Consider the following 18,220-nt stretch of genomic DNA (forward strand, 5'->3'; position numbering starts at 1 on the left):
TTAGTTTTATTCCATACTTATGCACAAGTTATGTACTGCACCTTTTTTAAATGACAGCTAGATATTTGGATACATTTTCTGTATATTACTAGCAACGTCATTTTGGTACAAATGAAAAATATCCTAACTATCGTTCGTCACTATCCTATCTTTGTTGTCATGACATTTACAGTTTTTTAGATCAGTATTGCAATTTTGTTTGTTTTTTCTATTTTTTGTCACTTTGATAAGCAGTTTTTGGTTTGTTTGTATTATACACTTATTCTTCTATCCTCCAAACAACAATTTTACTTCACTTTAAAAAATTTTACCTCTCAGGAAAGTAGAAGACAAAGAGCTACCGAACCATCCAACTGCAAATACATAAATAATCAAAAAAAATTAAGAAAGAAACTTAGAATATCGTCTGGCGGCAGGTTAACCAATCAAACAGCCGAAATGCCGTTACGTAACAGGAAGCACACGGTAACACCACGTGACTAGTATAAATACCACATAGCGGAAGTGTTTGGGCGCCATTTGGGCAGAGGCGCTCGGGGGAAGTGCAGAGGAGCTGTGCTGACATACCAGAGCGTACCCCCGCTGCGGCTGGATGGAGCCTCCCGTCAAACAGCCCCACAACACGTAAGGGCGCCCCGGGTACACACGCCCCCAACCCGCCTCTTGGGACACTTATCCCGGGAGAGAGCCAGGACCAACCGCTGCTAACGTCCGCTGTGTTTTGGTTTGGCTGCGTTAGCTAGCTCGGGTTGGCTTCTTCTGTGTGTCTGTGCATCATGTTTACATTGGACGTTTGGCAATTTCTGTGAACAAGATGGAAGCTTTATGAGTTTATAGCATAGGTTCCACACAATTGTTCCAGGGTGAATTAGGTGAACAAAAATAAAATAATTTAATAGTCTCGCTTAATCTGAGCTGTGCACGGAAGGCAACCTGTTTGTTCATTCATTGCACTGGCGCAGGTGACAGATCAAACTGAGTCTGAAGCCCAGTGTTCAGTGGTGATAACTGAAAATAACTGTTTGTCTTACCCCATAGACGCAGCGCTTTCTTAATGTTAGTTGCCCATAGGGGTAGAATGCTTGATCCCACATTTTTACCACATGCAAACGAATAGACTCGTTGTGCATCTCGCTGTTGTCAGTCTCGTTTCAACGCTGTGGCAGTGTAAGATCGTATTAAGTAGTGTTGTTTACAATCAGGAGGGTGCGGTCCAGATCCACGCGGTGCACAGACACACTGACAGCAGCACCAGTCTATTGAGTAATTGATTGGAAGTCCTCGTGTAATTACATGTTAATAATTCATTGGATCTGCATTTGTGGTATTTTCTTAATCGGATTAACCGTATCTTTAACATTTGCAAGAATCAAATAAGTACAGTGACAGTAGTTCAGTTGCTGTAAACTCGTAACTTGTTGCATGGAAGTAGGTGGTTGAATTCTGCAATTGTGATCGGTCCCTTGATGTTCCCAATTGACCCAGAAAAAGAAGGAAATTGTAATACACAACATGCTCCTACCCAAAATGTCATTGGCCTTGTTCACATTCACACCAAAACTGATTTTTGGACTTTTAAGATTATTTGAAATGTAGAAACTGTTGAGTAATCAGAGGGACAATTATGAGAAAGAAATGTAACTTTACAGCCTTAGTGGAGATGGTATCACTTTATTTGAGCCTGGACAAGTTTAATGCTCTTTACATTGTGCTGTAAAGACTGCTAAGAATAATATTGAGACTGTTAATATAATCTATTCTTTCCACATAGTAACTACTTTGACTAATAACTAAGTAAGTAACTAATACAATACTGGCAGGATCACTTTTTTGTCCAGTCAGGCACATTAATATTAAGAATTTCTGGAAACAAACTGTCTCACACTGTCCCAGACATTTGATTCTTTGTCATGGTGCATTTTTATGAGCAAAACGGCACATATCAGGCAGTAGAGTTGTTGCGATTCAAACATTTCAATTTGATTTTGATGCTGAAGAATAGACTTGATACTCAAATGATCCAAATGAGAATTTTTTTAGACAATGTCGTGTTGGTAGAATTCAAGATCAAATTCATCAGGAAAGCACAGTTCTTTTCTGATGTATGATATGTTTCTTTATCAGTATAGGCATAAATTAGTATTTCATTTCAATACTATTTTTAGTAACAACTAGTATTTGATCTTCAATACTTTTTTACAGATATTAGAAACTTGTAAGGAAATAAATGCATGAAACTATACCAGACAGTTGATTCTTTGTCATGGTGCATTTCAAGGACCAAAGGTTTAAACTCCAACATGTTCTTGACTAATGGTTCATCAGGTGTAGATCAAGGTATAAAGTGGAACTAAACACTAAATCTTTTTGCTACTAAACTGTGTCCTAGTCATTTTTGGCAGCTTTAGTGCAGACTAGGTAAATTTGCCATTTCTGGTCAAAAACAAAATCTAAGTTTGTGTTATCTTCAGTGGCACAAAAAGTAATATGTGACATCTCATAGGACCGCCCTGACTACGGCAGAGTTAGAAGTATGCCCGTCTCCCCTCACTTGCTCTTTTAGTCCTCCAGGTACGGCCTAGTTTAGCAGCTCTAGTTGAAATGTGGTTGTGGGCGGAGTTTAGGTGTTTAGTCCCACTTTAATGTTTATAAGTTCTGTAGCGTCACTTGGGAGCACCTCCTGACATGCCAGCAACATTATTTGCGGCGTTATTTGATTATACTGAATTCCTCACAATTTCTCCTTCAAATCCAAAAGTAAAGTTTGAATAAAGAATACTGCGGGACATTACGCAAACATTACCGTGTGTTTTCAGCGTTCCCGTGGGGCTGTCTGGAGACGGGATGGAGCAGTGCACGAAGCGTATCCGGAAGCCTTCCCTGCTGTACGAGGACTTCGAGAGGCCCTTCCTGCCCCTGTCCAGTGCTCATACCCCCCCGGCCCCGCCCCAGCCCCAAGTGAAGGACCCCAGCTGTGGAGGCCGCCTCACCAACCAGCTGCAGTACCTCCACCACGTGCTGCTTAGGTTCCTGTGGAAGCACCAGTTCGCCTGGCCCTTCCGCGAGCCCGTCGACGCCTACAGGCTCAACCTGCCGGTACGTGAATGCTTTTGTTCAGAAGGCTTGCATTGAAATATGTAGGGCTTTTAATATTTTGAAGAGGGGGTATTATGCTAAGTCCATTTATTTTTTGGGTCATCCATGAATATTTTGAGTAATTTAAGTTTATGTTTAGTTGCACAAGCCTGTACAAGACTTACCTTCTAAACGTACGTTACCCATACCCCTCCACAGCAACTTTCCATAAATATATAAAAGCATGATACAAAAAAATACACTTACTTCACACAACTGGTGACTAGTTTCATTAGCGTGATGGACACTGATTGTGTCTGAACGAGGGAATCAGAGTAAAACTAAAGTGAAACTTTTTAAACATGTTAATACATTGTTTTCAGCAAATATAGCATTTTCAAAACAAAAGGCAACAGGGTGATATAAATGTTATGTGTTAGGAATTTATACCCCATAGAAGTATAACACCTGCTTTTTAATGTTATATCTTCAGTACCAATACTAATGTTTAGATTTTCTTATTTTGCATTACTGTGTGTTTATGTGTGTAATAATATAGTTTGCTTAATTAACTTGTATTGCCCATGTTTTTGTTGTCAGGATTACCATACAATAATCAAACAGCCAATGGACATGGGCACCATCAAAAAGCGCCTGGAGAATAATTACTACCACGAGGCCAGTGAGTGCATCCAGGACTTCAGCACCATGTTCACCAACTGCTACATCTACAACAAGGTCTGCCCTCCTCTCTCTCCTCTGTGCAGGGACAGTTGTAATATAACCTCTAAACACACCTGTCCTCTTGTTTCCTCTGGTTTGTGTGACAGCCTACAGATGACATTGTGCTGATGGCCCAGTCTCTGGAAAAAATCTTCCTGCAGAAGGTTGCTGACATGCCTGAGGAGGAGATCGAGCTGCCCACACCTGCACCTCGCAGCAGGAGCGGCCGGGGAAGAGGCCGCCGCGCCAACAGTGAGTCACTGCACTCTTAGAGATGGTTAGAGAATCTGATAAATGATTAACCTGTTGTGTTCTCAGGCAGCAGAGCTCAGCAGGTGCCTGCAGTCTCCCAGTCGGCCTACTCTCCCTCCTCCTCAGACACAGGGGACTCCATGTTGGCCAGCTCTCCTACCATAGTGCTGCCCAAGAACCTTCCTCCAGCCCCAATCCTGAGCATGCCCCACCCACAGCCCACCACTAAGGTAAGTCCATAAAGAAGTGGACTAAGTGAGTGTAACGTCGACGTAATGTCGTTACGAAAAGAAGGACTGTTTCTCAATAGAAGCAGCGACTATCAGGTTAGCTATGTCTATTTATATATAATGTCTATGGGTACATCAGATGTATGAGTCCTACATGAACCCCCCCTGCACGCCCTAACATCCAACTCTTTGACCCCTACAGAAGAAGGGTGTGAAGCGTAAGGCGGACACAACCACCCCCTCCACCGTGGGCCTGTCTGTGAGCATGGCCCCAGAGCCGCACATGGTGGGTCTGGGGAAGGGCGGACACCGGGGCCGTGAGGGGGCTCTGCACTCCTTTTCCCACCTGGAAGGCCTGGACACTCCGTCTGGAATAAGTCCTGTCCTGATCCAGTCCATGCTGGGGGGCCCAGGGCGCAGGGTGGGCAGCGGGCGCCCCATCAAACCCCCCAAAAAGGACCTGCCTGACTCCATCCAGCCCCAGGCCTCCAGGAGGGGCAAGCTGAGCACACAGCTGCGCTACTGCAGTGGGCTGCTCAAGGAGATGCTGTCCAAAAAGCACGCGTTGTACGCCTGGCCCTTCTACAGCCCTGTGGACGCTGTGGCCCTTCAGCTACACGACTACCATGACATCATCAAGTGCCCCATGGACCTCAGCACCATCAAGGTACGCAAAGACAAGTGTTTACTAATGTTTATGTGGCTTGCAAAAGGACCGCAGCACCATCAAGGTACACGCAGCCCACTCATACAAGTGTTTACTAATGTTTATGTAGCCTGCGCAGGAGGGTGCAAAGGACAAACAGAACAGTGACTTTTCTTAATCAAACCACACCTACGGATCATCTATTAATGAAATATACAATTGTATAGTCTCCTTATAATAGTTAAACAGTCACTAGCACCTGCTTTTGGCACATTGACATTGTAAGTTAGTCTTAAATTGTGTGTAGAAGTCGTTCATACCCTTTTGGTAGTAAAGTGAGCTCCTCATTGGCCTTCATTGATTGGTTTCTTACCAGTCTTGTGCTTGTGTTTGTGTTCAGAGAAAGATGGAGTGCCGGGAGTACAGTGATGCTCAGCAGTTTGCCAGTGACGTCAGACTCATGTTCTCCAACTGTTACAAGTACAACCCGCCTGGACATGACGTGGTGGCCATGGCTCGCAAGCTGCAGGTCAGCTCATGTCTGTACCATACCGCTTTGAGAATACCCAATCTCGTCAGATCTTAGAGCTAAGCAGAGTTAGCTCTAAGATCTGACGACGTTAGTACTTTGATGGGAGACCAAACTACTGGGAATATCAGGGGCCAGCAATGAGCAATTATTTTCTTAAAACACAATTAATGTATCAAAAACGAATCTGTGTTACACAACTGTTATTTATTCTATAAAAGTTCCATCATTATGAGACTTTCTGGGTCAATGTGGATAAACATCTGTTGATAGAATTACACAGCACATACTAAGATAACTGTTCTTCTGGAAACAGTACTTGATCCAGGAATACTTTAACTGCGTATTGACCTAAAATTGTTGATGATTGTTCTATCTTTGAGGATGATTTTAAACCTTAAATGTATTCACTGGCGTAGAATGTATTTTAGCACAGTGCACATCTTAACCTCTGAACCGTGTGTGTTTAGGACGTGTTTGAGTTCGGCTTTGCTAAGATCCCAGATGAACCAGCGCTGGAGTCCACCGCCACCTCCCTGAGTGCCCCACCCTCCTCCTCTTCCTCCTCCTCCTCCTCTTCATCCTCGTCCTCCTCCGAGAGCGAGCCCAGCACAGAGACAGAGGAGAGCGAGAGCAGCCCCAGTGAGGACAGTGAAGAGGAGAGAGCCCAGCGACTGGCTCAGCTACAGGACCAAGTGTGCACACAGGTACACCTGCACACTGCGACTGTACCACTGGATAGTGTTGTCAAGAAACTAACTTTGAAACTTGATTTTGATACTATAGAATAGGCTTTATATTCAGTACAGATTACAATTCCATGATGATAGTAATCAAAAACAACTATTTTGACAATAGAATGTGATTTTCAACATTAAATGGTACTACTTTTTTATATTAGCATTTGACCTTATATCTGTGTAATCCCTCAGTGTCCAGGTAGGTTCATGGGTGTGTACTAGTCTATATGTCTCATACTTGTTCTGATACAGCTCAAGATCATTCTAAAGATATTCAGGAAAGGGGTATCTGTCCTGTGAATGTGACTTTTTTAGTATTGATACCTGTTCAAATGAGTATCTAATTCTGATACTAGTTTTAGTAGCTGATATTTGATACTTTAGACAACCCTAGCAGACACAAAATTCACTCACATTAGATGGTCTCATGTAGTTTACACTCCAGTTAAAAAAAATAATTCTAGGAAACACTGGAATACTCCAGCACATGTTGGTGCATGTTTACTTTTTGTTAGGGACGGGCTATATATCCGTTCCAGTATCTGTATCAGCTGATGTCGATGCAATTTTATATCCTATCAGCTTATATCTATCAATATTCAAAGCAGATATTTTTTCCCTCCATTCTCTTTGTGCCCTTTTTGAAAGGTCTAGTGACTCAAAATAAAACAGAAGAGAGTTATATGGCTGTATGTTACACAAACATGTAGCTGATTATTTCATATGCCAGTAAAGTACATTTAGTTATTATTTTAAGTGAAAAGTTGATTTGGGACAACTTGAACTTAAGATAAATTTGTAGGCCTCGCTATGGATTTTAATAGCTAAATATCAGTATTGGTTGTCAGCCATAGCAACAGGCCAAACATCGCATATCGGCTTGAAAAATCCATATCGCCCCTCCCTACTTTTTGTCCCACTTTTGTCCCGGTCGGTGCTAAAGTGTCCCACATGTCCATCTCTCCTGTGTTGTGACCCCAGCTGAGGGCGGTGCATGAGCAGCTGGCCGCTCTGTCCCAGGGGCCCGTGGTCAAACCCAAGAGGAGACGTGAGAAGAAGGAGAAACGCGACAAGAAGAAGAAGAAGAAAGGCAAGCGGGGCCGCGGGGGCCGAAGCAGGGCGGGCTCCGAGGAGTGGAAACTGCCCAGTAAGAAGAGCAGGTCTGTTAGAGCCCCCCAGAGCCACAGGGGCCCGCCCAAGAAGAGCCGCACCAAGTAAGTACAGTAACGCATACATATGAGGAATATAAAGCTGCAGTATTTCAGGGGGTAATCGTATCATCAATGAATTTAGTAACAATTTGTAAAGAGCCCATGCTATTTCGGATCTATAGTATGATGTTGTTTCACCATCAAAAAACAGACCAGAGTTGTGTTTTGTTCATTCAAACATGTTCATCACACAAATCCTGTATATTTAGGCTGCATGGTATTACCACATGACATCACTCTGTTCTGCCTTTTGTTGTCATGTGGTGAGCACACAAGTGCTCCACTGTGTTTTTAAACTCCATTACACCTTCACTAGAATCATTTGGATGATTTCAGCCCTGGAACTGCCTCATCTCTAGTGAAAGGTAAAAGGTAGCCGTTAATATTTCATGACCTCACAAGGTGGAACAGAGCATGTTGAGCTTTGGAGATGTAGACAGGCTAATAACAAAAGGGACACACACATGTTTGAATGAAACAAAACATGACTCCAGGTATGTTTTTGAGGGGGTAACGTTCGAACATGACTTAAAGAGATAAACGGAACTAGTTCATTTTAAACAGTTTGCAGTGGTCCAAAGTTACTCCTCACTTATTTTATGCATTCTGAGCATCCTAATTATTAAAGTGCATTCTCCAACTTTCAGAAACCAGAGCTGAGTTTTGCCATCACCACAATAAAGCTAACTAGCATGCTATCATTGCACTACCTGATTTTCAGAAATTAAAACCGTTAATCAGCAAAAGTTATATTTGATTTGAACATATTAACCTTATATCTGAGGACAGTTTTGTCAAGTTTTAAAATCAAAATCTTACATAACTCTTACAATTCTTTTAATTACTTTGAATTTCATTACCATGTTTTGTAAATCTTTATTATATTGTAACGTGTGAGCTGCTGTTTCCCTCTATATATTCTCCTGATGTGGCTTGTCTAATGTTTACGTGTGCTGTCTTCCAGAAGCGTCTCCAAGAAGCCGCTGTACCCCCCCGTGCTGCCCTCCCCCGTGCTGCCCCACTACGACTCGGAGGAGGAGGAGGACCTGGTGCCCATGACCTATGACGAGAAGAGGCAGCTCAGCCTGGACATCAACAAGCTGCCCGGGGAGAAGCTGGGGCGCGTGGTGCACATCATCCAGAGCAGAGAGCCCGCGCTGAGGGACACCAACCCCGAGGAGATCGAGATCGACTTCGAGACGCTCAAGCCCTCCACCCTCAAGGAGTTGGAGCGATACGTGCTGTCCTGTCTGAGGAAGCGGCCACGCAAGCTCTCACACCACACAGGTATCACAGAGCACACTAATACAGGTCAAAAACGAGAGAGAGAGCTCGAGTGCTGAGTGCTTCTTTTATGGTGGCCTACGAGGATGGAATGCCTATTGATATTTTGCAGCTGACAACAAACATTTCTTGTGTTGTGAAGCTAACTGGAGGCACTGCTCTGTGTGAAGCTCTGTTACATAAGTAGACTTTAAAGGGGGGTGGTATTATGCAATGTTGTTTTTTTTCTTTTTTCCCGCCAGGTCCTATTCAAACCCTCCTTATGTTTAGCTGTAAGATTCTGTGCAATTCTCAGTCCACAAGCCTACATCACACATGCTCCCACACAAGAGTTACAAATATAAAATCATGGTACACAACTATACACAGCAATTTTAGAAACCCGATGCGATGTTTGTTGTGCTGTGTTAGTACTCTGAAAGGGGAGTGACTTAATGCGGGGAGCAAAAGGAGGGGGACTAAGAGCGTCCAAAACAAAAGTGAAAGTTATAAAACATGATATTACATTGTTTTCTGCGAATATGGCATTTTCAAAACGATAAATGGTAACATGGTGATCTAAATATGTTATGTGTTGAGAGCTAATACGCCATAGAAGTAAAACGTCTCCTTTTAATCTTTGTAAACACAATCTGACCATAAAGTACTCACTTATCTAGAACTGCAACAGGTGAACTGATTTTGTACTGTTAAACAAGTCCCTCTCAAATACCATTACAGTCACAAGCTAGCTAGCATTAGCACAACAGTTTTTCAGTTTGTCTCACCTTTCTGTTGAAAATCTGAACCCATAAATAAACCCCAGGACCATGAATGCTCATATTGATCACAGGCTCCTGAAAATGTGTTGTGTAAATACTTTTTTTTTTTTTTTCTTGAGTTTTTGATTTAAAAACTCACCAGGCTGTTTGCTAATTTGTACATTGTGTCACTGCTGTAACTGCTGAATATTCTGCCATAGACATACATACAACCCCACCCAAAGTGATGTCACTGCCAAGTATCAATAGAGCAGCATTTCTCTAGCATGTGATCAGCTTTATGAAATTAAACTTTATGAATGAGAAAGTTTAAATGAGACAGATAAAACACTTTAGATTTAGGTTTAATATACTCCAGACTGAAATGACAACTTTTTACTTCTATATTGTGACTTGTATAACCACAATTAAAGTGAAACTAAACTTTTTTGCTGCTAAACTCCTTATATGGTGTTTTAATAGCATTATCTACTGTTCCTAGTCCTTCCCTAGCGGCAGTTTTAGACCAAACTAGGTAAATTTGCAGCCAAAACTGAACATGTGCTGTCTTCAGTGGGCACTGTGATTTCAAGTACTGTGTGACATCACACACACTCCAGGGGCAGAGTTTGAAGTGTGAATACCTGTTAGACCAAGCACACTGTTTCTTATAACTCCAAACCCTGCCCCTCCTGCTCTCCTCACTTACCCTTTAGTCCTCCAGGTACTACCCAGTTTAGGAGTTTAGTCTATTTAAATGTGAATGTGGACAAAGTTTGTGTTTATTTGGTTAAAGAGGGACTAATTGTGTCATTCCTAATTATGATAATAATAATTATGACTTGATGCTTTGTGAGTGTACAGTTATACCTTTTAAACATGACTGTAAAGCTGACATAAGTGTGATGTAAGTCTGACTGTCCTGTGTGTGTGTGTTTGTGTGTTTGTGTGTGTAAGGGAAAAGCTCCAGTCTGGGCAAGTCTAAAGAGGAGCTGACTCTGGAGAAGAGGAGGGAGCTGGAGCGAAGGCTACAGGACGTCAGCGGACAGCTCAACATCGTCAAGAAACCCTCCAAGAGCCAAGGTGCCAGCACACAATCACATACACTACTACATCTGATACGCAAGTACTACATCTGATACGCAAGTACTACATCTGATACGCAAGTACTACATCTGATACGCAAGTACTACATCTGATACGCAAGTACTACGTCTGATACACAAGTACTACGTCTGATACACAAGTACTACGTCTGATACACAAGTACTACGTCTGATACACAAGTACTACGTCTGATACACAAGTACTACATCATAAAGAAACCCTCCAAGAGCCAAGATACCAGCATCCAACCACATACACTACTACATCTGATACACAAGTACCACATCTGATACACAAGTACTGACCAACTCAGCATCGTCAAGAAACCCTTTAAGGTACCACTCCTCTACTACATCTGATACACAGGTACAAAATAAATACATGTATTTTTTGTTTTATTAGAGCCTAATATGGAGTCTATATGTTTGGCCCTTTGTGTGTTTTTGGTGACCTTCTGTCACATTCTCTTGTGTAGTGTTTTATGTTTCTGTCTATTGTAAACATATAAAGTTACCACCTCTTTCTGTGTGTGCAGTGGAGAAGAGCAGTGCAGGGGACCCTGAGCCTCAGCCGGCCCGCCTCAGCGGCAGCAGCTCCAGCTCGGACTCTTCATCCTCCTCTTCTGCCTCGTCTTCATCAGACACCAGTGACTCAGACTGAGGCTAAACTCAAGCTCTTTCTTTTATAAAGAAGACTGTTATCTGGAGGTGACTGGCCAGAGCTGATCTGGTGTCTCCTCTCAGGAGGAGCTCAGAGCTTCGAGTAGGACTGAGCCTAGCCTCATGTGTTCTGTACAGGAAAGGGGCAGGGGCCTGGGGTGGGGCAGGGGCCTGGGGTGGAGCAGCACCTGTGTTAAACATGAGGCACTACTTTACTTTGTCCTTTTTTGACTGTAAGGAATCTCTTACCTAGGCTGATAAAGAACAACACTGTACCAGGCGAGCCTGTGGAGGCCTCCTCGAGGCTCACAGGTTATTAACCTCCAAGTGTTTGGTCCTTGTGTTTGTGCTGCTACACCCCCCACTCCCACCCCACCTCACTGTACAAGCCCCAAGAGACGGCCTGCTCCTGGACCTCACATCCATGTGACAGGGCCTGCTCCACTCTGAGAGGAGTACCACACTGGAGAAAGGTACTCCATATGGAGTACCACAAAGAGTGGAGCTGTATACTCCATGTGGAGTACTACACAGAGCAGTGTACTTCATGTGGAGTACCACAGAGAACAGGGTACTCCATGTGGAGTACCTCAGTGACTGCAAGTACAGATAGGAGTCTGTAGAACGTGTTGAAGCCCTCTGCTCTGTTCTGGAGCTGTGTGACATGTTTATATTCACTTTGACTGAACTGCATTTGGATGTGTATCCAATAGTTGTATTCGTGTTAATTTAAGTACTAAAATAAGTGCTGCATTCATGTGTCTGAGGCGTGTCCAGTCCCAGACTATAGACTTGATGTAGAATAGCACTGGCCAAGGCTAAGCACAAAGTCACACCCACAGTACTGTAGTACTAGTACAGTAGTGTACAGTAGAGTACTGTGACACTGTAGTGACTCTGACCTAGAATGTTGTGTACAGACGAGTCTTGTGTTTGGACCCTTGTTGTGTTTGCACTGCTGCTTCTAACAGTTTTTTGTTTTTTTTAATCATTCGTTTAATAAAACTTAATGTTCTCTAACTGTTGTTCTCTAGTCTGATTATTGGTTATTGGTCCAGAAGTGTCTTACACTCTCACACATCATTTCATTATTTGGTAAATTCTAGTCTAGGCCAGGTTTTGGGTTTAGTCCTAATTTTGATGTGGTAAATGTTCAAGTGTGAACTGACCCTTACCGACAGTGGGACTGTTCCTATTGTCTATGATGACTGACCCCGGGGGGACGCACCTGTGTTTATCACAGTGGACTGAGGCTTCAGTTGACCTGTACAGGACTCCTTCAGTCATAAGAAGAATGCACTGAATTTTGGCGCTTTTTGAACACTCAAAACAGTGCATTATTCATTCATCCAAACTCTGTGGTAGTAAGCTACTACTGTAGCCACAGCTGCCCTGGGGCAGACTGTCAGAAGCGAAGCTGCAAATCTGTGCCATCTGCCCCTCCAACCACCACCAATCACTCACACACCACTTTACTCATACTAGTCAATGTGGTTGAAGTGCCTTGCCTAATGACACAACCACTGGCGCCCCACTGTGACACCAGTCATTTCCAGTGGTCTCCCGTCTAAGGTTTAGGCCCAGCCTTGCTTCTGAGATGTTGAAATTTATTTCAAAAGGTCTGAAAGCAAAAAAATGTCAACTATTCCAACATGCGAAACAGGGATGTCCACTCTTAGAAGCTACTGTGAAAAGAACTCAGACATTCATGTCACTGTCAGTTTATGATTCACTGTCAGTTTATGATTCATGCAGATTAATATAGCAACAAGATTCACGTATCACTGCAGTGATTTAGGATAAGACTCTGTAATTTCATATTCAGCCACTTGATGTCAGCAGATAGCTGTAAAACATCTTTAAATTAGAATGAAAAATGTTATTTTCACTGGGGGTTTTAGATTATTTTATTTTATTATATATATATATATATATATATATATATATATATATATATATATATATATATATATTTTTTTTTTACAATGATATTGACATTGAACTTTATTTTGGCTAACTCTTGGCCTGTTTCTTCTGCTGTCGGCTGCATGTCGCTAATGCAAAAATATCCCTTGAGGAATGTCAAGTCATTGTGATTCTGACCACTAGTCCAAGAGGAGCTGTTATAACAGCCCCATGTGATGCCCTGTACTTTTGAACACATTTAAAAAACAAAAACCACAATGCTTTATTGTATTAAAGCTTTATTCAAAGTAGTGAACAGAGGAGAGCCGATCGGAGCATGCTCAGTCTTCACCTCAGCTCTGGTCATCACTGTTACACAAACACTGTTTAAGTATAAACACAGGAAAAGAATAACACACAATATTTACTTAAAATTTATATATATATATATATATATATATATATATATATATATATATATATATATATATATATATATATAAATGTTTGAGGTGCTCCTGAATAAACTGGACTATGGTAACGGTGGACACTGCCCTTCTAGTGTGTTTTCTCCTCACGTCCCCTCACTGACCTGTGGGCTCTTGGCGCAGCAGTGGAAACGCACATCGTTGAGGGTGGAGTCATCCAGGCCCCACTGGTACTCCTCCATCTTGGTCTCCACTCCACAGATGCCTCCCTCAGAGCACTCCTGGCTCCAGTGGCCGTACTCGCCCCACTCTGTGCCTGAGCCCTCCAGTGTGGGATTGCTGCTGCAGCGGAACTTGATGTTGTTGGCGGCGGTGTCATCTCCAAACAGGCCCTGGTGTGGCTCCACACGCAGCTGGAAGGAGGTCAGCACTCCAGTGGGACAGTACTGAGGAGCCGACCAGTCGCCGAAACTAAGGGGGGAACAAAGACAAAGGTTTTACCTCACACAACCTTAAACATAACATCCTCTCCTCTCAGTCTCATAGTCTAGTTTACATACAGTAATTATGAATATGAAGTACCTGATCATTTTACTTCTGATCATTTTTCTTTTGTCAAATTAAATGGTAAATTGCCCAGTACATATTTAAGATGTTTACATTTAAATTATGTAAATGAATTCAAACTGTTTTTGTACTATTTTTATTGTTTTTAAAGCTACCATTTGTAATTGTATTGGCCTATTCACACCTGTTGTATTCTCACATATCACCACTAGATGTTGTCTATGTTTCTGCAGCCTGACAGTGCCAGCTTTGGCCTGACAGAAGAAGACCAGAGAGCACAGTGGAGTCTGAACAAAGGCCAAGTGAGGGAAGGGGGAGGTTCACATCTGCCATCTACTGAAAATCAAATCAACTTGCAGATGGTAGTTTTAAGACATGTCTTTATGAAATTTAAATTGTAAAGTGTTTTTCAAAATGACCCCAAGAAGAAGCTGGCCCTTGGGTACAATGGGGATCCTAATAAATAAGCCAAATAAAGTGATCACTGGGCCTGACACCGAGTGCGCCTCAGCTGCTGTTATAATGGAGGTCAAAGGTCAGATGGGGAGGTAACCAAAGTGAAGTAGTTTGAAAAGTGGACCAATCCCCCACTGCTACACAGGAAATATGTCATTTCACTTTTGAAAACTGCTTGATTGATTAACAAAAGAACGACTCCAATCAGGTTTTAGATCCACCACAGCACTGATCAAGGTGACAAATGACATCCACCTGAAAACACTGATGCAGGAAAAGTCTCAGTTTTGATCCTGTTAAATCTGAGTGCTGCTTTTGACACTGTGGGTCATGGGATCGTCCTACAGAGACTAGAGGACTGGGTGGGCATCTCTGAGACTTCACTAAAGTAGTTCAAGTCCTATCTACAAGACAAGAAGTACTTGCGTGTTCCTGTGAAAGGGCAGCCACATTGAGTGCTGTCCGAAATGTTCAAGCACCGCGAGAGAGAGGCTGATAAGGCTCTTCACCGTGACGGAGGTGTGGATGGCCCCTAAACAGGTGTGTAACACCAAAGAGCAGACCGACATGCTATACATGGCAAACAAGTTTAAATCCACTTTATTTATTCTTTGCAATAAATATATATATTTTTTGATAGCAAAATTAAACACACATGATGCATGTTAGTTAAGATATGACATGAAAACAGATTAAATGTAAAACTACTAAAACTGGTAACATTTTTGAGCCATGTGTAAAGACTGATATTGAGAGAAGTGGGTTTACAAGGAACTATATAAAGACTCTGCTCACATTTTCCTGACCAGTGGGGTGCCCCAGGGGTCAACCCTGGAACCTCTTTTGTTCAATCTCAACATGCTGCCGTTAGGCCAATTAATACACAGCAATAATGTGTCCAACCACAACTCTGCAGATGACACTCAGATCTATGTCTCACTGCAGCAGGTGAATATGGACCAGTGGATTCACTCACTGCATCCAACAGATCAGTGTGTGGATGTGAAACAACTTTCTCCAGCTAAACTCAGACAAAACTGAAGTCATCATCTTTGGCCACAGAAACAGAGAAAGTGTCAAGTGGAGGTGGAAGTCACCTCCAGTCTGTCTCTCTAAAACCTTCAAATCAGGCTAGAAATCTAGGGGTAATAATACCACATTAAATCAATGACATCTGCAGCTTTTTACCATCTAAAAACATTGCAAAAATCAAAGGTTTACTATCATAACCAGACTTACAGAGACTTATTCATGAGTTTGTCTACAGTAGGTTAGACGACTGTAACAGCCTGCTCACTGTAGGACAGCTGCAGTACATTCAGAACACTGCTGCTCGGGTCCTGACTAGAACCAGGAAGTACGAGCACATGGGTCCTGTACTCAGGTCTCTGGCTCCTGTGGCTCAGAGAATAGACTTTAAAGCAGCTCTGCTTGCAAACAAATCTCTATACATACATTCATGGATGGGCGTAACCCTAAAATGATACCCCTGATACCCATAGCAGCACTGATATAACAGTTGTCAGTGGTGTGTTTGTGGTACTCACTATCCAGCGTGTGACTCCACTGTGTAGAGGAAGCTGCGGCTCTCGTCTTTGGCACAGATGAGCCGGATCCCATTCAGAGCTGTGTCGTCAGATCCATACTGGTTTGACTCCACCTGAACAAACACCTCCACCCTTTAATATTAGCATCATGGACAGGCCTGAGCTAGTATTATTATAGTCACTAACCACTGAATCACTGACATGGACTCAAACGGAAAAAGAAACTTGTGTTTATGATCTGAAAGAACATATGTCTGTGTACACTGGTGTGTGAATGTGTGTGTGAAAAGGTGAGTGGTGAGTAAAGTGCTTTAAGTGCCTTGAAGGTGGAAAGATTCTATATAAAAATGTGGATGTGGATGTACTGCATCTGCCAAAGGATTTCTCAGTGACTGCAATAGAACATGTCCAGTATTAGGCACCAAAGGCTGGAAGAACAAAGACAAGTCTGGTGGTGTAAGGTTCATTAAGAACTACAAAATACAGTCATTATTCTAACACACAACACTGGTGCGATGCTCCTTAGTGAGTGTCTTGTTACTTGGCTGTTCTTCAGACTTTAAAGGTCCTATATTACACAAAGTTGACTCTTGTGAGCTTTAAGACATGTTCTAATGCTGTTACCTCATCAAAAACACACCTGGAGTTGTGTTTTGTTTCATTCACACTTTATCATGAATCTGTCAACATCTCCAAAGCTAAAAATGCTTTGCTCCACCTTGTGATGTAATGAGGTGTTAGTTCAAGTTAACAGCTCCTTTTACATTTTGTTCTGTAGAGATTGACATTTCCAAGGTTGAAATTATCCAAATGATCCTATTGAGAATGTATGGATTTTAAAAACACAGTGGAGCACGTCCTGTATTACCACATGACATCACAAGGTGGAACTGAGTGTTTTTCATTTGAGAAAAGAACTCTAATTATGCAAGGTTTGCAAAAGACAACTATGTTTTTAATGAGGAAACAGCTTTATAACATAGATTACTACTCTGAGATTTTAAGAATAATCTATTTCAGTTCAATTTTATTTTTTTTAATTGAAAATATGTCTGTTTATTTCTTAATATTAAAGTCAATTTAATTAATGATACATTTCTTTGCAAAAGAACATTTTTATGTGCAAACTGACATTAGATTTAGAGGACAGAGTGGACATTCGGACCTCCTTACCCTGACACTGAAGCCGACCGCAAAAAAGTTCTCGGGGCACATCTCGGGCCAGGTCCAGTTGCCGAACTGCTCTCCATTGGTGACCGTGAGGATGGAGCTGTAGCTGCGGCTGTTGAAGGCTTCTCCTGCCCTCTGGAGGAACACCTTCTCCTCGGCATGTCCACAGCCCAGGAGGGTGAGGGTCAGAAGGGTCAAGAGGGTCAGAGGAGTGCGGAGAGCCATGGTTCTTCAGAGCTCCACACGCGCTCACCGGGTATAAGTACTGCAGACTTATCACACACAATCATTGACAGAGTGGGTCCACACAGCTGCCCAGACTGGCTGCTTTCTCTGGGATATTTAAAAACATCCAGTCAGAGGTGTGTAACGTAACCAAAAATTAGATTAAGAGGAATGTTGCTTCAAAATAATATTACTCGAGTAGAAGTATAAAGTAGTGGTCCAAGAAATTACACAAGTGAAAGTACAAATCTACTACTACTTAACGTTTGGTGTAAGAGTCACTTTACTGTAACTCCTGACTCATTATTTGAAGGACAAAACCTTAAATTATGCGTAAAATCTGGTCTTTTCAAAGGATAGACACAAAAATGAGACAAACTAAATCATATTTGAAGGAGCTGCAAGAAACGAATGTTCAAATCATTTCATATTGTCCACATAAAGCAGCAGTTTGTCACTTTAGAGCTACTCACAGTGGGAAGAGAAACCACAACTTTTGCTCAACGAAGAGTACTGTTACTTCAATTAAAAAATACTCAAGTAGGAGGAAAAGTACTAGAAAAGTAGAATTTCTTTAAAAAGTTACTATATGCTCATAATAAAGAGTTACAATAGTTTGGTAAATACCTGTAAAATTGTATAGTAACAATCACTTGGTCAAAGGTCAAACATAAAAAGTGTCAGTAGAAGAGCGTCCAGTGATCCATGAATATCAGCTGTGGAGGT

The 18,220-nt window shown here is 42.2% G+C and overlaps 2 protein-coding genes across 2 annotated transcripts; one reads left to right on the forward strand and one right to left on the reverse strand.

The window, feature by feature from the left end:
- The first annotated feature begins 510 nt into the window (after window positions 1-510).
- brd2b (bromodomain containing 2b) lies at window positions 511-12,214 on the forward strand. Its single transcript, XM_033980488.2, has 12 exons — window positions 511-624; window positions 2,817-3,096; window positions 3,676-3,813; window positions 3,906-4,050; window positions 4,117-4,280; window positions 4,483-4,947; window positions 5,327-5,455; window positions 5,926-6,162; window positions 7,177-7,409; window positions 8,371-8,693; window positions 10,388-10,513; window positions 11,073-12,214. Exons 1-12 carry the CDS (start codon window positions 593-595, stop codon window positions 11,195-11,197), a joined length of 2,397 nt encoding a protein of 798 aa, XP_033836379.1. The 5' UTR covers window positions 511-592; the 3' UTR covers window positions 11,198-12,214.
- Window positions 12,215-13,396: 1,182 nt separating this feature from the next.
- On the reverse strand, window positions 13,397-17,506 carry LOC117383337 (vitelline membrane outer layer protein 1 homolog). The gene is made up of 4 exons (XM_033980490.2): window positions 17,273-17,506; window positions 16,100-16,212; window positions 13,694-14,000; window positions 13,397-13,470 (listed from the first exon to the last, which is right to left on the reverse strand). The coding sequence occupies exons 1-4, from the start codon at window positions 17,492-17,494 to the stop codon at window positions 13,468-13,470; spliced, it is 645 nt and encodes a 214-aa protein (XP_033836381.1). The 5' UTR covers window positions 17,495-17,506; the 3' UTR covers window positions 13,397-13,467.
- Between the last annotated feature and the right edge of the window lie 714 nt (window positions 17,507-18,220).

The sequence above is a fragment of the Periophthalmus magnuspinnatus genome, chromosome 16, assembly GCF_009829125.3.
Source record: "Periophthalmus magnuspinnatus isolate fPerMag1 chromosome 16, fPerMag1.2.pri, whole genome shotgun sequence".
Classification (NCBI taxonomy): domain Eukaryota; kingdom Metazoa; phylum Chordata; class Actinopteri; order Gobiiformes; family Gobiidae; genus Periophthalmus; species Periophthalmus magnuspinnatus.